Here is a 22,039-nt window from a genome sequence, read left to right on the forward strand (position 1 = left end):
TTTCTCAGAAGGTTCCAGAAGCAGGAGTCTACCAAAGGCCATGGGTGCTTTAAGGGCTCACTGTGTTCTGCCTCACTGCTCCCTCAGGCTTGTGCGTGCTGATGCTCCCGTTGGTGGTCTGTGACAGTGTGCGGCTGGCAGGGTTGGGGACATTTAAATTCAGCCGAGGGGGACATTTTTATCTCATGATAAAGCCATTCTCTCAAACCCTCGGCTAGTCTAGAAACCTAACAGGGAGGAGAAAGCGGCTGGCTCCAGGAACAGAACCCTCAAGAAGCTGCCTGTGCTACCCTGGATAGTGGTCCCCCGAGAAATATCCATGCGCTAGTTGACTAACTAGCACTGTGAACTTAAGTGATTTTAAAAACGGTGTGTGTGTGTGGGGGGGGGGTCAGTCTTTGCAGATGTGGTCAAAATAAGGACCCTGAAATGGGGAGATGATTGTGGATTACCCAGTTGGCCCTAAATGCCATCAGGAGCGCCTTTCCCGGAGGGAGGCAGGGACTGGACACACACACAGAGGAGCAGGCGATGTGGAGATGGAGATGGGGAGGTGCTGGCCTTGCAGGCTGGAGTGACGCAGCCACAAGCCGAGGAGTGCCGGCAGCCACCGGAGCTGGGAGGAGCCGGGGTCAGAGTGACGCGGCCACAAGCCGAGGAGTGCCGGCAGCCACCGGAGCCGGGAGGAGCCGGGGTCAGATTCTGCCCAGAGCCCCCCGAGGGAGCGCAGTGGTGCCAACACCCTGACTTCAGCCACCCCTGTGGGGTCCGGCACCTCGGGGAAGAGGCTGACTCCCTCCTTTCCCAACCCCATTCCCTTTCCAAGACCATCACCTGTTAGAATTCTCACTGCCCACCCCCACCCTGGTGCACTGAGGAGCTCAGGTATGTCCACCCCTCTTGGCTTCTCCAACGGCGGCTGGCTGGCTCCTCCCGCTGTGCCCTAGCTAGCTGCTGTCCCAAAGACACAGGCACAGGGGGGCTGTAGGGTGGCCCAGAGGCTTCCCTGGGGCAGGACACAGCCTGTACCGCAGCCCCAGGCCTTGCAGGAGCCCAGATTGGCCAGAGAGAGCAGTAGGGGACAGGAGGAGAGGGCTGGCAGGGAAGAATGATCAATGCACACCAAGTTCTAGGGTGGGAGGGTCCTCCCCATTGGATTCCTGAGGGGGACAGGCCTGGGGACTCCCTCTGTCCATCAGCACTCAGAGCCACTGCCCACCAACACTGCACCCACCCGCCCTGCACGGAACCCCAGCCCACACTGCACCCGACCTGTCCTGCACGGAACCCCAAGCCCACACTGCACCCCACCTGCCCTGCACGGAACCCCAAGCCCACACTGCACCCCACCAACCCTGCACGGAACCCCAAGCCCACACTGCACCCCACCCGCCCTGCACGGAACCCCAAGCCCACACTGCACCCCACCCGCCCTGCACGGAAGCCCAAGCCCACACTGCACCCCACCCGCCCTGCACGGAACACCAAGCCCACACTGCACCCCACCCGCCCTGCACGGAACCCCAAGCCCACACTGCACCCCACCTGCCCTGCACGGAACCCAAGCCCACACTGCACCCCACCTGCCCTGCACGGAACCCCAAGCCCACACTGCACCTCACCTGCCCTGCACGGAACCCCAAGCCCACACTGCACCCCACCTGCCTTGCACGGAACCCCAAGCCCACACTGCACCCCACCTGCCTTGCACGGAACCCCAAGCCCACACTGCACCCCACCTGCCCTGCACGGAACCCCAAGCCCACACTGCACCTCACCTGCCCTGCACGGAACCCCAAGCCCACACTGCACCCCACCTGCCTTGCATGGAACCCCAAGCCCACACTGCACCCCACCTGCCTTGCATGAAACCCCAAGCCCACACTGCACCCACCCTGCGCTGCACGGAACCCTAAGCCCACACTGCACCCCACCTGCGCTGCACGGAACCCCAAGCCCACACTGCACCCCACCTGCCCTGCACGGAACCCCAAGCCCACACTGCACCCACCCTGCACTGCACGGAACCCCAAGCCCACACTGCACCCCACCTGCCTTGCACGGAACCACAAGCCCACACTGTACCCCACCTGCCTTGCACGGAACCCCAAGCCCACACTGCACCCCACCTGCCTTGCACGGAACCCCAAGCCCACACTGCACCCCACCTGCCTTGCACGGAACCCCAAGCCCACACTGCACCCCACCTGTCCTGCACGGAACCCCAAGCCCACACTGCACCCCCTCCTGTCCTGCACGGAACCCCAAGCCCACACTGCACCCCACCTGTCCTGCACGGAACCCCAAGCCCACACTGCACCCCCTCCTGTCCTGCACGGAACCCCAAGCCCACACTGCACCCCACCTGCCCTGCACGGAACCCCAAGCCCACACTGCACCCCACCTGCCCTGCACGGAACCCCAAGCCCACACTGCACCCCACCTGTCCTGCACGGAACCCCAAGCCCACACTGCACCCCACCTGCCCTGCACGGAACCCCAAGCCCACACTGCACCCCACCTGTCCTGCACGGAACCCCAAGCCCACACTGCACCCCCTCCTGTCCTGCACGGAACCCCAAGCCCACACTGCACCCCACCCGCCCTGCACGGAACCCCAAGCCCACACTGCACCCCACCCGTCCTGCACGGAACCCCAAGCCCACACTGCACCCCACCCGCCTTGCACGGAACCCCAAGCCCACACTGCACCCCACCCGCCCTGCACGGAACCCCAAGCCCACACTGCACCCCACCTGCCCTGCACGGAACCCCAAGCCCACACTGCACCCCACCTGTCCTGCACGGAACCCCAAGCCCACACTGCACCCCCTCCTGTCCTGCACGGAACCCCAAGCCCACACTGCACCCCACCCGTCCTGCACGGAACCCCAAGCCCACACTGCACCCCACCCGCCCTGCACGGAACCCCAAGCCCACACTGCACCCCACCCGCCATGCACGGAACCCCAAGCCCACACTGCACCCCACCCGTCCTGCACGGAACCCCAAGCCCACACTGCACCCCACCCGCCTTGCACGGAACCCCAAGCCCACACTGCACCCCACCTGCCCTGCACGGAACCCCAAGCCCACACTGCACCCCACCTGCCCTGCACGGAACCCCAAGCCCACACTGCACCCCACCTGGCCTGCACGGAACCCCAAGCCCACACTGCACCCCACCTGCCCTGCACGGAACCCCAAGCCCACACTGCACCCCACCTGTCCTGCACGGAACCCCAAGCCCACACTGCACCCCCTCCTGTCCTGCACGGAACCCCAAGCCCACACTGCACCCCCACCTGTCCTGCCCGGAACCCCAAGCCCACACTGCACCCCACCCGCCTTGCACGGAACCCCAAGCCCACACTGCACCCCACCTGTCCTGCACGGAACCCCAAGCCCACACTGCACCCCCTCCTGTCCTGCACGGAACCCCAAGCCCACACTGCACCCCACCTGTCCTGCACGGAACCCCAAGCCCACACTGCACCCCACCTGTCCTGCATGGAACCCCAAGCCCACACTGCACCCCACCCGCCCTGCACGGAACCCCAAGCCCACACTGCACCCCACCTGCCCTGGACGGAACCCCAAGCCCACACTGCACCCCACCCGCCCTGCACGGAACCCCAAGCCCACACTGCACCCCACCCGCCCTGCACGGAACCCCAAGCCCACACTGCACCCCACCCGTCCTGCACGGAACCTCAAGCCCACACTGCACCCCACCTGCCTTGCATGGAACCCCAAGCCCACACTGCACCCACCCTGCGCTGCACGGAACCCTAAGCCCACACTGCACCCCACCTGCGCTGCATGGAACCCCAAGCCCACACTGCACCCCACCTGCCCTGCACGGAACCCCAAGCCCACACTGCACCCACCCTGCGCTGCACGGAACCCCAAGCCCACACTGCACCCCACCTGCCCTGCACGGAACCCCAAGCCCACACTGCACCCCACCCGCCCTGCACGGAACCCCAAGCCCACACTGCACCCCACCCGTCCTGCACGGAACCCCAAGCCCACACTGCACCCCACCCGCCTTGCACGGAACCCCAAGCCCACACTGCACCCCACCCGCCCTGCACGGAACCCCAAGCCCACACTGCACCCCACCTGCCCTGCACGGAACCCCAAGCCCACACTGCACCCCACCTGTCCTGCACGGAACCCCAAGCCCACACTGCACCCCCTCCTGTCCTGCACGGAACCCCAAGCCCACACTGCACCCCACCCGCCCTGCACGGAACCCCAAGCCCACACTGCACCCCACCCGCCCTGCACGGAACCCCAAGCCCACACTGCACCCCACCCGCCCTGCACGGAACCCCAAGCCCACACTGCACCCCACCCGTCCTGCACGGAACCCCAAGCCCACACTGCACCCCACCCGCCCTGCACGGAACCCCAAGCCCACACTGCACCCCACCTGCCCTGCACGGAACCCCAAGCCCACACTGCACCCCACCTGCCCTGCACGGAACCCCAAGCCCACACTGCACCCCACCTGCCCTGCACGGAACCCCAAGCCCACACTGCACCCCCTCCTGTCCTGCACGGAACCCCAAGCCCACACTGCACCCCACCTGCCCTGCACGGAACCCCAAGCCCACACTGCACCCCACCTGTCCTGCACGGAACCCCAAGCCCACACTGCACCCCCTCCTGTCCTGCACGGAACCCCAAGCCCACACTGCACCCCACCTGTCCTGCACGGAACCCCAAGCCCACACTGCACCCCACCTGTCCTGCACGGAACCCCAAGCCCACACTGCACCCCACCCGCCCTGCACGGAACCCCAAGCCCACACTGCACCCCACCTGCCCTGGACGGAACCCCAAGCCCACACTGCACCCCACCCGCCTTGCACGGAACCCCAAGCCCACACTGCACCCCACCCGCCCTGCACGGAACCCCAAGCCCACACTGCACCCCACCCGTCCTGCACGGAACCTCAAGCCCACACTGCACCCCACCTGCCTTGCATGGAACCCCAAGCCCACACTGCACCCACCCTGCGCTGCACGGAACCCTAAGCCCACACTGCACCCCACCTGCGCTGCATGGAACCCCAAGCCCACACTGCACCCCACCTGCCCTGCACGGAACCCCAAGCCCACACTGCACACACCCTGCGCTGCACGGAACCCCAAGCCCACACTGCACCCCACCTGCCCTGCACGGAACCCCAAGCCCACACTGCACCCCACCCGCCCTGCACGGAACCCCAAGCCCACACTGCACCCCACCCGCCCTGCACGGAACCCCAAGCCCACACTGCACCCCACCCGTCCTGCACGGAACCCCAAGCCCACACTGCACCCCACCCGCCTTGCACGGAACCCCAAGCCCACACTGCACCCCACCCGCCCTGCACGGAACCCCAAGCCCACACTGCACCCCACCTGCCCTGCACGGAACCCCAAGCCCACACTGCACCCCACCTGTCCTGCACGGAACCCCAAGCCCACACTGCACCCCCTCCTGTCCTGCACGGAACCCCAAGCCCACACTGCACCCCACCCGTCCTGCACGGAACCCCAAGCCCACACTGCACCCCACCCGCCCTGCACGGAACCCCAAGCCCACACTGCACCCCACCCGCCCTGCACGGAACCCCAAGCCCACACTGCACCCCACCCGTCCTGCACGGAACCCCAAGCCCACACTGCACCCCACCCGTCCTGCACGGAACCCCAAGCCCACACTGCACCCCACCCGCCCTGCACGGAACCCCAAGCCCACACTGCACCCCACCTGCCCTGGACGGAACCCCAAGCCCACACTGCACCCCACCCGCCTTGCACGGAACCCCAAGCCCACACTGCACCCCACCCGCCCTGCACGGAACCCCAAGCCCACACTGCACCCCACCCATCCTGCACGGAACCTCAAGCCCACACTGCACCCCACCTGCCTTGCATGGAACCCCAAGCCCACACTGCACCCACCCTGCGCTGCACGGAACCCCAAGCCCACACTGCACCCCACCTGCGCTGCACGGAACCCCAAGCCCACACTGCACCCCACCTGCCCTGCACGGAACCCCAAGCCCACACTGCACACACCCTGCGCTGCACGGAACCCCAAGCCCACACTGCACCCCACCCGCCCTGCACGGAACCCCAAGCCCACACTGCACCCCACCCGCCCTGCACGGAACCCCAAGCCCACACTGCACCCCACCCGTCCTGCACGGAACCCCAAGCCCACACTGCACCCCACCCGCCTTGCACGGAACCCCAAGCCCACACTGCACCCCACCCGCCCTGCACGGAACCCCAAGCCCACACTGCACCCCACCTGCCCTGCACGGAACCCCAAGCCCACACTGCACCCCACCTGTCCTGCACGGAACCCCAAGCCCACACTGCACCCCACCCGTCCTGCACGGAACCCCAAGCCCACACTGCACCCCACCCGCCCTGCACGGAACCCCAAGCCCACACTGCACCCCACCCGCCCTGCACGGAACCCCAAGCCCACACTGCACCCCACCCGTCCTGCACGGAACCCCAAGCCCACACTGCACCCCACCCGCCTTGCACGGAACCCCAAGCCCACACTGCACCCCACCTGCCCTGCACGGAACCCCAAGCCCACACTGCACCCCACCTGCCCTGCACGGAACCCCAAGCCCACACTGCACCCCACCTGGCCTGCACGGAACCCCAAGCCCACACTGCACCCCACCTGCCCTGCACGGAACCCCAAGCCCACACTGCACCCCACCTGTCCTGCACGGAACCCCAAGCCCACACTGCACCCCCTCCTGTCCTGCACGGAACCCCAAGCCCACACTGCACCCCCACCTGTCCTGCCCGGAACCCCAAGCCCACACTGCACCCCACCTGCCCTGCCCGGAACCCCAAGCCCACACTGCACCCCACCTGCCCTGCACGGAACCCCAAGCCCACACTGCACCCCACCTGCCCTGCACGGAACCCCAAGCCCACACTGCACCCCACCTGCCCTGCACGGAACCCCAAGCCCACACTGCACCCCACCTGCCCTGCACGGAACCCCAAGCCCACAATGCACCCCACCCGCCCTGCACGGAACCCCAAGCCCACACTGCACCCCACCTGCCCTGCACGGAACCCCAAGCCCACACTGCACCCCACCTGTCCTGCACGGAACCCCAAGCCCACACTGCACCCCTCCTGTCCTGCACGGAACCCCAAGCCCACACTGTACCCCACCTGCCCTGCCCGGAACCCCAAGCCCACACTGCACCCCACCTGCCCTGCACGGAACCCCAAGCCCACACTGCACCCCACACCTATACCCATCAGAGGCTGGAGGCACCTGGCTGGATGCTGGGCCCCTTGTAAACACCTATTGCATTTCCTGATTTCTGAGCACAGTGGCAGGGGTGGTGAGGCTGTGCCCCCAAACCAGAGTGTGCATGGCTCCAGACCCTGCACGTGGGGATGACTCACAACCGCACAGATGTCTGGGGTGCAGGGGCCCCCCTGTCTCAGGCATGTACAACTAGCTCAGTGGGAGGTCTGGATGACGCCCCTGTCCTTGGGCTGGGAAGGGAGGGCTCCCAGGTGACAGCATCGCAGAACTTCCCACAGGCGGCGGCCCCCTGGGTCCTCCCTCCCGTCTCACCCTCCCTGGCTCCCTGGGACGTCTCTCAGGGAAGCCACCTGCCCCCAAGGCCCCGGTCTATCAGGACCCCAAAATGAAGCAGCTACGGGACAAAGGGGCTGGACCCTCTGCAATCATCTGAAACTCGAGTGGCCAAACTGAAGTAGGGGCCACAGGGATGGTCCCTGCAATTCTTCCCTCTTGAAATGTCATGTCTAAGGGCAGCACCAACTGGGGCCTCGGACGAGCCATCTCCCTGTAAGATCCTGGGGCCGCGGACACCAAGGAGCAGCAGAGGGACCCCCCTGTGAGCCCCAGACCCGGAACCAGGGCAGCAGACGAGGAGGCTGAGCCACCGTCCCCCCTCCACTGGACAGAAGTCCACGGAATGCCTGTCACGGGGCAGCCTGAGTGTGGCCCACCGTCCCCCTCCACTGGACAGACGTTCAGGGAATGCCTGTCACGGGGCAGCCTGAGTGTGGCCCACCGTCCCCCTCCACTGGACAGACGTCCACGGAATGCCTGTCACGGGGCAGCCTGAGTGTGGCCCACCGTCCCCCTCCACTGGACAGACGTCCACGGAATGCCTGTCACGGGGCAGCCTGAGTGTGGCCCACCGTCCCCCTCCACTGGACAGACGTTCAGGGAATGCCTGTCACGGGGCAGCCTGAGTGTGGCCCACCGGCGGGGGCCAGTCAGAGGCCCAGCCCTGCCCTGGGGACAGACACCCAGCGGGAACAGGAGCCAGTGCCCAAGCACGGCAGTGACACTGGGCATCGGTTTCTTGTTCTGCTGGCTGGAGTCGTGTTGCCGGATCGTCTCTCCAAACCCCCGTCCTGCGCACGAAGAAACCCAAGCCGCGGGAAGCACAGGGCACACGCTGCATGCAGGAGGCGGGCGGGTGCTGCTGGTGTGTGCGTGGGGTGGGGAGGGCCACCAGCCGCCGCAGCTGCAGGGAAGCTCGGAGCTGGACCAAGGACCCCAGCAGCACAGGAGGACCATCTTGCAGCCCATACGGGGCTGGAGCTGGCGCTCTCTGGGGGCCAGACAGGAGCGAGGAACAGGACTGGGGCGGGCTGTGTGGGGGAGGGGAGAGCAGAACCAGCCACACACGGGGAGACGGGCTGCAGCACCTTGTGTAAGCTGACGCCCTGTGGCCCACACAGGGTGACAGGGTGCAATTTCAGGTTTGCCCTGAGCTGTGGAGGCTGTATATATGCTCCACCTGCGTCCTGGGCCCACGGGGCCTGGGCCCTGGACACCCACGCACAGCCCATGAGCGGTCCCAACAAGCGGGGGCTGTTATCCCCACTTCGTAGGTGAAGGAAACGGAGGCAGAGGGCAACCTGTTGGCAGGAACACAATGAGCAAATGACGGGCAGTCGTGAGGGCAGCCCAGGTGTGCCTGACCCCCAAACCGCTGCACTTCCCAAGTATTGAGACTGCCCTCCCCAGCCCCCATGCTGGGAAATCCTCAGTCAAGGCAAGTGGCCCACAGAGGCCCCAAATGCACCGTCCGTCCACAGAACCTGTTTGCTAGACCCTGGCTCGCACCTGCCTGCCTGGGAGCCACTGGAGGCGCACGGCTTCCAGGAGGGCGTGCTGCTGACTGGCGCAAAGAAGGAGTGGGCGTCCCAGAATTCAAAGCGCACCTCCCTCCCTCCCCAGTGCTGCCCACAGACGGGAAGCACTCAGCCACTCTGCCAGCTCGGTGACGGGCCAACTGCCACAGAGGCCACTCCCAGTGTGTCCAGACCCCCTCAACACCAGGATCCTTGGTGTAAATACCGGGTGAGATCCACCTGGCGGAGAAGGCCAACGGGGGACCTCACGGCACGTTTCCCTGAACCAGCAGCGTAGCCTCAGATCCAACAGGGGACAGTGGAAGGGACAGCATTGTCATAAGAAAGAGGTCACACATCTGAGGGGGCCAACGGCCCCATTTTTACAGACAGATACAATGAGGCACAGACAGGGACGACAGCACAGAGGTCTGGGTGGGCGGGGCTGAGAGTCGGGGCCAGAAGGTCAAGGTCACAGGGAAGCCCCTGGACTTGATGTTGTAAAACTCTCTCGGGTCTGAGCTTTCCTAGAGTGAATCCCGGGGGTGGGCCACGACCCCAGAGACAGCGGCTCTGCTTTCCTGGCTTTGTGCAGGCAGGTGACACCTGGGAGATGGGATGGGACAACGCCTCTCTCACTACGAAGCCCCGAAGCCCCGTCATGATGCTCCAGACGGGTCCACCCCAAACACTGACACACCTTCTGAGGGGCCTGCAGGTAGCAAGGCCTCCCGCTGGGGCGCACGAGGCAGGAGGCGGGGGCCCACGGTGCCCACCCAGCCTGGGAGACCTGTGTCCGGCCACACCAGGATTCAAATCCAATTCTGTCCGTTGACAGATGGACTGACATGACACCAGGCAGCCACAGGGCCTTCGGGGCCTCCATGTCCCCATTTTGCATCGGGGACACCCCCCAGCAGCCCTGAGAAGCGCTATCAGATCTCAGGAGCGCCTGACCGGGCACGGGGCCCCAGGGAGCGCCCTGGGAGGCACGGCCGCCCCGCAGTGACACCGGGCAGGATGCTGCTGACACCCTAGAGACCCAGCGTGGTGGAAACTCCCGGCGCTGGGTAAACAGAGAAGCCACACTCAGGTTGCTCAGCCCTGCAGACCGCGGCCTCGGGACCACCGTGCGCTGCCACACGGCTGGCTGGTCCCCCAGCGGCTCACAAGACCTCACTGTCATCATCCAAGAGCGTGAGCCGCTCCCTGCTCACCACCCAGGGGCTCCTATACGGTAGCTGCCTTTCGTGACTATAAGCCTCTCCCACATGCTCAGCCCTTGGCACCCGCTGTCCCTACGGAGACCCCGGGGGAGGCGGCACTGGAAGCAACAGGAAGTTCAACACTCGGCGATGCTGGCAGGTGGCAGAGCTGGGATTTGAGCCCAGAGGTCCGAATTCAGGGAGGCCTTACCACGTCCTGCCGAGGCGGGCGCAAGCGAGGGGCTCAAGGAAGCCCCAAGTCTGTACAGAGGAGGGGTTCGGGATCCGGCTTCTGACCAGCCACCCAGAGCCCCAGCAGCTGCTGTCAGCCACGATGGCTGGCCTGGCCCTGAGGACCAGGAGCAGAATAGACCCCCCACCGCAGGCTGGAACATCCCCCCTTCTCCTGTCACCACCAGTGTCCTCTGGCCAGCTCACAGCTCTCTCATGTCCCAGGCAATGCTCCGGAGGGTCAGTGCATCTGCCAGGCGACTTCTCCGTAAGTGAGGGTCGCAACTGCTCTCCCAGGGCAGAAAGACTGGACTTTCCATGACCTCCTCAAACCGAGTATTTGATGGCAGAAAATACGCCATCTATCCCCCCCCACCCCCACCCCCCAACCTCAACGACAGAAACCATAATAAATCCCAGGGTCTCCGGCGGCCAGTTAGGAAGTGACCCTGAACGTGGGGGACACCAGCTCAGAGCTCGGTGGTTCCCAGGCTGAGCTGCAGAGAGCCGGCCGGTTCCTGGGCAACGGCCGTCCTTTCCTGATGTATTTCTGGGTCAGGATGATTTGTTTTCTGCCACCCTGAATTCCGATGGAGTCACAGGGAAGCAGGGCACCAGTGCCACCACCTGTGAGATGCTCCATGGTGCTGCCACCGGGGAGCCCTCCATTCCCAGACACAGAGGAGGTCCGATGCTGACATCTTGGTTCATGCCCTTCCGGTCTTTTCTCTGTCACCGTTTTGTAGAGGGCAGATCATCTACGGCATGCAGTTTTTGTCCTCAGCTGTTATCTAAATTAAACTTCCCTTAAGCAGGGTTGTCTAACGTTGAAGACTCCCCGCATATGGCTCTAGAATGCTCCCCTCCTCCCAGAATGCAATGTCAGGAGGATACAGAATTTGGTTTGCTCTTGTCCGTTGCTGGCACTCAGGGCCTGGAGCAGTGCTTGGCACACAGGAAGCGTTTAGGAAACATTTGTTGACTAAATGAATGATCGCATGGCTACAATTCCATCACTCCCCTCCACATTGGGGTGGGCTCCAACATTCTGCTGTGATTAGTAATGTTGAGGGGAACAGGTTCGTGGCTACATTGTTGCCCGCACTTGGGTTAGGGGAAGGACTGTGTCTCTCTCTTTCTGTGCCAACCAGAGTAGGGGACTAGGGTTCGGGTTCTGTCTGCCACACACTCTCTGTGGCCCTGGACTGTTGTTTTACCTCTCCAGGCCTCAGTGTCCCTCCTGGGGTGGGGGGGACATCCTTTAAGTCCCTTACAGCTCTGCGATGCTAACACGGTAGCCATGGAAACGGAAGATGGCCGAGCCAGCTCCCCAGGCTCTCCACCTGGCCCTGCACCCCTGTCATGGGCTGAACTGTGTCCCTCCCAAACCCATGTTAAAGTCCTAACCCCACCCCCCACCCAGGACCCCAGAATGTGACTGTTTCTGGAGAGAAGACCTTTATGCAGGTAATTAAGGTAAAATGAGGTCACTGGGATGGGCCCTGGTCCAGTATGACTGGTGTCTTATAAGAGATTAGGACACAGGCACACACAGAGGGACGACCGTGTGAGGTCACAGGGAGGAGACAGCCACCTACACACCATGGAGAGAGGCCTCAGGAGGAACCACCCGCCCACACCTTGATCCTAGACTTCCAGCCTCCAGGACTGTGAGAAGACAACATCTCCATTACTTTAGTCCCCAGTCTTCCCTCACTCCTGGCAGCCTCTGACCACCTGGAGCCTCCTGCCTCACGGGCCGGCAGCCATGCAGGGTGGCTCAGAGAAAGCACGGGTCCTCGAGAACGCAGTGCTCCCGGTGACAGAGCTGGCCCAGGAGCCCCTCCTGGCTTCGTGCCGTGTGGCCACGTGGGCTGCTACGTGAAGCCACCACACACTCGGTATCCACTGGGCCGGCACTGCAGGAAAAGCGCAGGGCATGCCCCGCAGACAGTGGGGAAACGGAGGCACGGGAGCTGACAGCTTGTGTGCGGGTCTGGGTCTGACTGGTACAGTGCCAGCTCCTGCCAGCTCCCCGGCCGCCAGAGATCAGCGTGCAGCAGAACAAGCGGGCAGCTGTCCAGCCCAAGGCCACTGGCACCCTCGCACAGGTGTCTTCATTATCAGCCTCGGGAAAGACGCGCCCCCAGCCTCAGACTTTCACTGTCCGGCCCATCTGGGCAGCTGAAGACTGGACCACATGATGCCTAGCCACACCTGCTGGCGCCAGCCTGCCGTGGGGAGGGCCATCAGGGGACCTGCCCCTGTGGATGATGGAAGCCCGTGACCTGTCAGATATGCACAGTGGCCAGACATTGGAGCCTGGTGCCAGGCACGAGGGGCCACATGGCTCCCCTGCCCTGTGGATGATGGAAGCCCGTGACCTGTCAGATATGCACAGTGGCCAGACATTGGAGCCTGGTGCCAGGCACGAGGGGCCACACGGCTCCCCTGCCCTGTGGATGATGGAAGCCCGTGACCTGTCAGATATGCACAGTGGCCAGACATTGGAGCCTAGAGCCAGGCACGAGGGGCCACATGGCTCCCCTGCCCCTGTGGATGATGGAAGCCCGTGACCTGTCAGATACACACAGTGGCCAGACATTGGAGCCTGGTGCCAGGCACGAGGGGCCACACGGCTCCCCTGCCCTGTGGATGATGGAAGCCCGTGACCTGTCAGATATGCACAGTGGCCAGACATTGGAGCCTGGTGCCAGGCACGAGGGGCCACACGGCTCCCCCCCCCCCCCCCCCCCCCCCCCCCCCCCCCGTGCAGTGCGGTGGAGATTACTGCTGTGCAGATAATGGGCTGGGGACAGGTCTGGGGCGTGAGCGACAGGTGGACGGGAGAGCACTCTCACTGCCGGAGCCAAAGGGCTGGGTTAGCTCAAGAAGGCTGAGGTGAACTTGACCATCTAGTAACGGCCATCACAAGCTATGAAGGACCTACTATGTGCAGGACTTCTCACCATACCTCATCGTCCCCGGGTAACCAGCGGTACTGCTTCTATCGATCAGAGGCCAAGCCCAGGAAGATGCCAAGATCACCAGGCAGACACTATGGTTCAAACCCCAGTCCCTTTGCTCTTTCCAGCCGTGACCCCTGTGGCCCCGGGTGCCCACACAACCACCAGGAGGGGGGATGCCAGGGCTTCTTCCGGGGTTCTCTCTGATTACAGCGGGGCAGGAAGCATCAATTATGATCCTAGAAATCCACAATTACCTTGCGTGCACCTTGTCATTATCCCCGCCCCCCGTTAGACAAATGTGTCTGGAGGTTCTGCTGGGTCTGGGGGTGCCCTGCTCCCAAGCCACCTCCAGATAACAGGTTGGCCATTTCAGCAATCCTCTTCCAGAAAATTCTGCCTCCCACCACCTGCCATTTGCTCTCAGTCACTCTCCCGACGCCCACAGCCAGTGCCATCCCTCCTTTCTTGGTTGGGAAAGGGAGGGCACTGTTTCCGCTGGGAGGGGAGGGTCCCTGGAAACATACTCCTCCCGGGCCCAGAGCGCAAGGTGGGTGCCCTCTAAATGCACCTTCCCTCCCCAATCCGACCACCCTGGCGCCAGGGGAAGCAGCTGTCCCCATTGCTTTTAGCACCGTGGCCAAGGGCCATGCTGCAGTCTGTGGAGACAGGCTCGGAGGAAAGAGCTCAGGGGTCAGGAAGCATCGGGTTCGAGTCCCCGCCCCGCTACACGAGCTGAGCAAACGTACTCAAGCGCGTGCACGAGCTTCGGTCCCACCCTGGAAAATGGGGTGCCGGCTTCCTCCCTGCCCCGGAATGTACGGACAGGCCCTCCGCCCAGGGCCGGGCCCCAGGAGGCTGTCAAACCCAGTGCGATCCGGACTCATCCAACGAGGCCTCCCAGTTCCAGGGCTCAGTTTCCCCAAGAGCGCCAGGCGCGGCGGGTGTGTGGCGAAGAGGGATTCGCAGCGCCGCGCAGAGGCCGCGCGATCCGCGGGTGCGGCACGGGGGGTGGCAGTGGGGGTGCGCAGGGGCGAGGCGACAGGAGCGATGAGCAGAGAGATACGGGCGAGTCGCACACACCTTCCCGGCTCCGAGCCCCCAAATCTGCCGCGGGCGAGCCCAGGGCACCGGGGACCGGCCTGACGCCCTCGACCCCGGACCTAGGCGCGGCGGGAACCGCGCAGAGGGGGCGCCCCCTGCCGCAGAGCTCCCCCATCAGCATCACAGCTCCCCGTGCCAGGGTCTGCGCGGCCCCTCGCCCCTCCGTCGCCGGGACCCCGGCCGCACTCTGCTGTGGACCCCGGACCCCAGAGAGAAGCAAGGGAGTGGCGCCTTCCAGGCAGCCCGGCGCAGCCACCGCGGCCGGTGCGGTGGGAAGGGGGTCCCCAGCCCGCGCGGCAGAGCTACGTGCCTGAGGTCCAGGGACAAGGGGGCCGCGCGCCGGACCCTGGAGCAAAAGTTGGGTGGAGCCGCTGGGCGATCTCCCCCTCGCGCGGCAGGTGCGGCTCCCCGAGCCCTTGCTGCGCCGCGACCCAGCTGGGAGGGCGCGGGTCCACGGTCCCACACTCACCTGCACTCATCTCCGCGGCAGCCCGGAGTCGGGCCGTCCCGGCGCCGCTGCAGCCTGATGCGCCCGCCCGCCCGCAGGTGCGGCTCCCGGCCGCGCAGCGACCCAACCGTCCGCGGGTCAGCGGCTCAGCGCACAGCCGCGCCTGCCCGCAGCGTCGCCGCAGCCCCTCGGCGCGCCGGCCCCGCCCCGTCGGCCCCGCCCCCGTCGGCCCCGCCCCTCGGCTCCGCCCGACCCCTCCTCCCGCCGCGCTGCGAGCGGGACGCACTCTGGGAAGTGTAGGCGTCGCGCCCTCTCCGTTTCCACCTTTACGCCCCGGCCTCCTCACGGATGGACTACAAGTCCCGAAAGGCCGCGCGCCCCGTGCATGCGCACACAGGCGACGCCGCTGCGGCCTCCCGCAGCCACTCGTGGGTCTCTGTGGAGCTGTCACCGCCTCCTGGCTGGTGGCGCGGCTGGTGGCCTGGCTGGCGCCAGCTCTCGGGAGCTCAGGAGCGTCGAGGAGGACGCCCGAGGGGAAAGCGAACTTGGTGCAGCCCTTGTTGAGTCGTGGAGTTTTCAGGGGGGCACTGAACACCTTCTGGGCCCACCCCCTCCTTCCGCGGTCGGCAGAGAGGGAACCCGAAGCGGCGGTGGGGCACGGCGGGGTTTGCCCACTTTCCGTGCGGAGGCTTGAGCAGGCTGCGATTCCGGCGCAGGGCTGCTGACTCCAGGTCTAGGGCCGCACACCTCAGGCTCCCGGAGCGCTGCGCCGGCTGGCGCCTTGGTCTGGCTGGGGCGACGCCGGGGAGGGGGCGCGTCCTCCCCACCCCCGGGTCGGGTTCAGACCCAAGTTCCCCTGCAGCGCGATTGCTCTCTGCGACGTCAGGCGCCCAGCACGGGGCATGGGGACAGAGACTGAGGGCCCCTGGGTGGAAGCAGGTGGACCCCATTGGTGCCTTGTACTAACGAAAGGGGGCTTCAGGGGGTGCAGAGGGTCTCGGCTGGACCAGCAATTAAGGGACAGAATCTCCAGGACCTGGCACTGCTGGGAAAGGGGGCCAGGGCTGCTTGGAGATGCTGTGAACAAGGGGCGGTGGGCTGGCCACAGAAAATGTTGAGGGAAGGCGGAAGGTACACTGGAAGGGGTCGGGTGCCCAGTTCCCTGCACAGCTCCCCCTCTCAGCTGGGCAGACCAGCAAGTCCCTTCCCCTCTGGGTTTCAGGGCCCCGTCTGGGCCGAGGCTGAGTGAAGGACCCGCTGTCGGCTGACAGCACCACATTTGGGTCGTTGGGCCTGACTGGGCAGATGCAGGCCAGTAGGGATGGAGGACCCTGGGGTCCGACCCCCTGTGGGGAGCCTGGCTTCTCTCCCTGCTTGTGTGAGGTGCCGATCTCCGTGCCTCAGCGTTCATCCTTGGACCTGATGGCTGTCCCTGCAATTTGGGATAGTTCTGTGGGTGACATGAGCTAAGGCGTGCTGTGCCCCAGCATGAGTTGAAATCAATAAAATGTCTTTGATATTGTGCGATTCTTCTTATTGTTCTCAGTGCCTTGCACTGGGCTTGGTGCACAGTGGGCACCCCACAAATATCTGTTGAGTAAAAGAAAAGAAGCATGGAGGGACGGAGAGAGGGTAGGCACAGTCCTGTCACCCCTCGCCCTGTTTAAGGAGTGCTGCGTCCAGCTCCCCCATGGCCCTGTTTCCTATCTGGCAGAAGCATCTGCCCCCTGTGTCTCCAAAGGCTCCTATGAGCCTGCTGGGGGTGTCTGGGTTCCTGCGCACAGCACGGTGAGGACAGCAGGGAGGCCCCCATCACACCCGTCGTCAAGGGAGACACCACGGATACGGACAGACGGGCACTTGCTCCCAAGCCCGTGTGAGTCAAGGTAGAGGTGGGTGGCCCGACTTCTGGCTGGTCCTAGAGCTCTGCCACCCAGGCCTCCGCAGGGAGCCAGCCCTGCCCCTCCCACCTCGAGTGCTTACGGAACATTCCCTCAGGGGGACTCCCCTTCTCATTTCACCGTGGGGGGTGTGGGGGGTCCTTTCAAGCCTCTCCCAGGCGGCGTTCCAGGCAGTGGTGCCCCTCTTTTCCCTCTAAGCGTGCAGACATGTTTCTTTTGGCGTCGTCCTTCCCACAACCCGGAAGCAGGGCTCTGGCCCTCTATCCTCCAGGCTTGGAGACTGTCCCCAGGGAAGTGCAGGAGGGGTGAAGCTTTGCAAGGCACCTGCGGATGGGGGACCCCCAGCCTACAGCACTTGTCCCTCCATGGGCCTTGATGGGTCTCCAGCACTCTGCCTGCTGCCTCTGCCACATGGAATCCACCATGGGGATTAGGAAGAACTTGGAGGCGGCATTTCCACCTCTCCTCCTGACCTGTGGGCTGGAGCTCTCCTTGTTCTAACCTGGGCCAGGGAGGACAGTGGTGTCAGAGCAGCTGTGCCCACCAGTGGACCTGCCCGGTGCCAGCAGGAGGCCAGCAGAGGATGGCAAGAGCTCCACCCCCGTCTTCTCAGTGGAATAAGGATTGTTCTGAGGATGGGTGGAGGGCAACCTTCGACTCCCGGCCCGTTGGGTTTCAGGGTCAAGTCTGTCTTAGCCACACTCTGCTCTCTTATGGGCACCAGGTTATAACATTGGGGTTCCATCACTGGTCCCTCAAAGGTGACTGTAAAACGCGAAAACAAAAAATGCAAATGAATGCCCTGCAGTGCTGGGTCTGCTGGCACCAGGGACCAGGGGCACCAGGGACCAGGGGTACCAGGGACTAGGGACCCAGCTGCCCTGCTGCGCCTGTGACCTCAGGGCAAAGAGGAAGTGGCTATTTCTACGCTCAGTGCTCTGAACAGTGGGCACTAAGAATGGTTTGTAGCCTGACAGTCCTTACAGAAAAAAAAAAATGCAAATGCATGTTTTCACAGACATCGTTAGATACATAAAACCACTACTTCGTTCAGAAGCACAGCTGTCCATGGTGTGTCTTCGCAGATAGTTTTCCCACACAGGCCGCACCCAGAGAGGCTTCCTGAGAAAGGAGTCCAGTGAACTGTGGATAGAGAGGAGTCTTTTTTTAATTTTTGTGACAAAGGCCCTTCAATGAGCACAGGCTCCTGGCACTGCTCCGTGGGCCTGCAGATCGCTTCATTTGTCCTCAGAATGTTTATTTCCCTTTGGGGAGGCGTGAAGGTCCTGGAAGAGCAGAACTATGGGTGATGGGTGGGGCTGGGCACGGCTGGGACTGACCGAAGTGCTGACCTCATAGGGCGATTCACATAGGTTTCTTTCTTTTTAATTTTGCCATCGATTTGGGGGTGGGGTGGGGGGGAGAAGTATCAGCTCACTCTTCCACTTAGTTGTTCCATGTAGTCGTGCATTCATTGGTTGCTTCTCATATGTGCCCTGACCGGGGACAGAACCCACGACCTCAGTGCGCTGGGACGATGCTTCATCCACTGACCCACCCGGCCACGGCCTGATATGGGTTTCTTGAGGGTGATGCAGGAGGACCTGGGAGGAAGAGGGGAGGGGGACCCATGGGCTGGGAGCTGCTGACGTGAGCCTGGATGCAGGGGTTGTGTTTGACCCTCTGAGGGGCCGGACTCGTGCTCGGGCGGAGGGAGTCGAGGGCCAGTATGGAGCTGCACCTGAGGAGGACGCCGAGGGCCAAGCCAGGCGTGCAGTGTCCCGTCCAGGGCTGCTGGGCCCCAGGACCGATGTGTGACAGAGAACCTCCATCTTCATCATCATCATTACCATCCTCATCTCCGTCCCATTTTACAGATGAAAAAACGGAGGCCTTTACCCAGTTGCAAATTATAGCTGAGTGGAGCTGCCGGGATGCACCAGGTCCTTCTGAAGAGAAAGCTTGGGGCTCCTCCCGGACCTGCGTCCCTTCACAGGGCACTGGGGAGGCCAGGGGATAAGGGAGGGAGCCCAGGCAGAGGGTGGGGAGTACAGCCCAGAGGGGCCTGTCCCGCCAGATCTGAACCTCGCCTTCTGTCCCCTGGGCTGTTGGGGATGCTCCACCCTCACCTGGGGAGTTCAGCCTCCCCCTCTGGACTCTGCTGCAGTCCCCCCAGTCAGAGAAGCCCCCCGGACCCTCAGCTAGGTCAGGGGCCACCTCTGCTCTCTGAGGTCACTGCCACTTCACTCATTTGTCTCCTGCCTGCCTACCTCACCAGATGTCAGGCCTCCCAGATAGGGCTGGGTCCATCTCATGATGGACATCCCGGGGTCTCCAGGGCATCCCGGGGTCTCCTGCACATCCTGGCATGTCCAGGGCAGCCAGCGGTCTCCAGGCATCCCGGGGTCTCCATCACATGCTGAAATCTTCAGCACCAAGGGAGTAGCCAGTGAACTGCCGGACCAGTGCGCCCCCACCGCAGTTCCCTCTAATGCTCCTCACACAGCTAACCTAAAGGAAAGAGGGAAGACCCCCTGAGCCCCTTGCCCACATTGCTGACCTGGCCCGTGTCTGCTGAGGCCTCCCTGAGACTGCTCCTCCTGCGGAAAGCACGATGTGGCTGGGCTCGCCTGGGGACCTGGTGTAGAAAGGTGTCACCCTGAAAACCCAGCCGTGCAGAAAGCCTGTGCACGGTGGCCAGCGGAAGCTGACAGTGTCCCGGGGGACCTGGATACCCCTGGGCACCTCTGGGCATTTGTCTTGCCAAACTGCAAGTTCCTCTGTCCTTCCTTCGCCTCCAAAGACAGCCCAGAAGCGGATGTAATTCACAACCAAGTGAAAAATCGAATGAAATGTGACTTCACTGTGGGATCTTTCCAACCACTCAATAATTTAAACCGCGCCACGCGAAACCAGGAGTAACAGTAAGATGTGACTCACATCTTGGCCCCACGCTGGGATTACTCAGCTGAACCAGGCCCGGCCACAGGTGAGAATGCGGACCTGCGCCGGCGTGGGCTGGACGCACCTTGATTCTGCGCGGCGGCCGAGTCTATTCCATCCTTCCCACCGCCCCCGTTCGCTCGGACGGCTTTGAGGACTCAGCGACGTTCGGCCGTCACGGAAAAGCACGAGAGAGGGTTCGTGGCAAGGGATGGGCTGAAGTGGACCGTGTGGGCCGACTGGGAATGACTCAGGCCGTGCCCGGCTTGGGCTCCTGGTCGGTGCTCCAAGAACCCGTTCTTGTAATTAATGAAATTCTGTGCCTGTGTAGCGGAAACAGACGAGGAGGTCAGGGCGACGGGAGAGAAACAGAGAGTGAGGGAGAAGGGCAAGTGCAGAGGTGAGCGCCTTCTGTATACCAGGCCTGTGCTGGGGACAAGAGGTGGAGGTCCACCCTGGCTGGGCAGCGCAGTCATCGTCCTGATATGCCCAGGTTGTGGGTTCAATTCCCGGTCAGGGCACATACATGAATCAAACAATGAATGCATAAATAAGTGGAACAACAATAAATCGACGTTTCTCTGTCTCTCTTTTAAATCAATAAGTCCAAATTTAAAAAAAAAAGAGAGAGAGAGGGAGGGAGAGCTGGTCTGGGCCCTCCAGAGTCACTACAGAGTGACATGGACTAGTTCCCTGGGGCTGAGGGACAAAACAACCAAAGTCTGTTCTTTCACTGTTCAGGAGAGGCTTGAAATCAAGGTGTTGGCGTGTGGATGTCCTAGGTTCAATTCCTGGCAAGGCACATAGGAGAAGTGACCATCTGCTTTTCCACCCCTCCCCCTTCTCTCTCTCTTTCCCTCCCGCAGCCATGACTCAATTGGTTTGAGCACATCGGCCCCGGGTGCTGAGGATGGTTCCATGGAGCCTCCGCCTCAGGTGCTAAAAATAAGCTCTGCTGCAAGCACGGTTCCAGATGGGCAGAACTTTGATTCCAGATGAGGGGTGCTGGGTGGGTTCCGACTGGGGCACATGTACGAGTCTGTCTCTCTATCTCCCTTCTTCTCACTTGGAAAAGAAGAAAAAAATTTTTTTAAAGATATCAAGGTATTGGGTGGCGGTGTTCCCTGATAGCACTGGGGAAGGAATCTTCCTCTCTCTCCAGCTCCTGGGGGCTCCGAGCCATCCCTGGCGTTCCTTGGCTTGTGGCTGCGTCACTCCAATCTCTGCCCTGTCTTCCCATGGCCTTCTCCCGTGTGTCCATCTCCTCTGCTTGTAAGGACCCAGGTCCTTGGATTTAGGACCTGCCCTAACCCAGCAGGACCTCATCTTAACTAATTACACCTATGAAGACCCTATTTCCAAATAAGGGCCCACTCACGGGTTGCATGGGTTTAGAACTTGAGGCTCTCTTTTGGGGGGCACAGCTCCACCCAGTATCGTCCCCCCACAAGGGCCTGGGAGGAAAGCTGAGGTCTAGGGGTGCCCAGCTGGGAAGAATGGCAGCCCAGAGAAACAAGGTCACACAGCTAACAAGGACCTCAGCCGGTCAGAATCCACCGGACTCTCCCAGCCACATGACCCCAGTTTCCTGTGTCCCCCTTTCCATGACAATTTGAGGACACGCCCAGCGGGGGACTCAGAGGCGGCGTCCCTGGCAGTGAGAACAGCTCTTGTCCTGAGCCTCATGCAGCAGCCGGGCTTAAGGTCCCATGTTGCTACCAGCCCCCCAGGCTGGTCAGGTGAGACAGCTCATCACCCCCAACCCTTTGTGTCCCGTTTCACCCGCCCGTGGGAACACTTACGTCTCTGGGGGCGGGGAAAGGGCCTGGACAGGAGCTGTGCCCTCCGGAAGCTGCCCGGCACCAGAGTGATACCGGGATAGCCCTTCAGGAAGATTAGCCATGAGCCTCACCTGCGAGACCTGCCCACAGCTCTTCCACCCCACATCTCCTTCCAACGCTCCTCGGAGGCCCGGACGGCAAGGGGCCACCCTGGTCTTACAGACGGCGAACCTCGTCCAATGACGAGCACCGTGGAGAGAGCCGGGGGGGCCCCAGATCATCCTTCCTCTCA

At 63.3% G+C, this 22,039-nt stretch overlaps 1 protein-coding gene and 1 non-coding gene across 2 annotated transcripts in view; one reads left to right on the plus strand and one right to left on the minus strand.

The window, feature by feature from the left end:
- Window positions 1-15,304, minus strand: part of ABLIM2 (actin binding LIM protein family member 2) — a 136,940-nt gene extending 121,636 nt beyond the window's left edge. The window contains exon 1 of the mRNA XM_066233854.1: window positions 15,144-15,304. Coding sequence (XP_066089951.1) covers window positions 15,144-15,153 — 10 coding nt within the window. The 5' untranslated portion in view covers window positions 15,154-15,304. The remainder of the gene's footprint in view (window positions 1-15,143) is intronic.
- Window positions 15,305-17,866: 2,562 nt separating this feature from the next.
- Window positions 17,867-18,002, plus strand: LOC136307243 (small nucleolar RNA SNORA43). Its single transcript, XR_010725902.1, has one exon. It is a non-coding gene; the product is annotated as a small nucleolar RNA SNORA43 (small nucleolar RNA).
- Window positions 18,003-22,039: the final 4,037 nt, after the last annotated feature.

The sequence above is a fragment of the Saccopteryx bilineata genome, chromosome 5 (genome assembly GCF_036850765.1).
Source record: "Saccopteryx bilineata isolate mSacBil1 chromosome 5, mSacBil1_pri_phased_curated, whole genome shotgun sequence".
NCBI classification, from domain to species: domain Eukaryota; kingdom Metazoa; phylum Chordata; class Mammalia; order Chiroptera; family Emballonuridae; genus Saccopteryx; species Saccopteryx bilineata.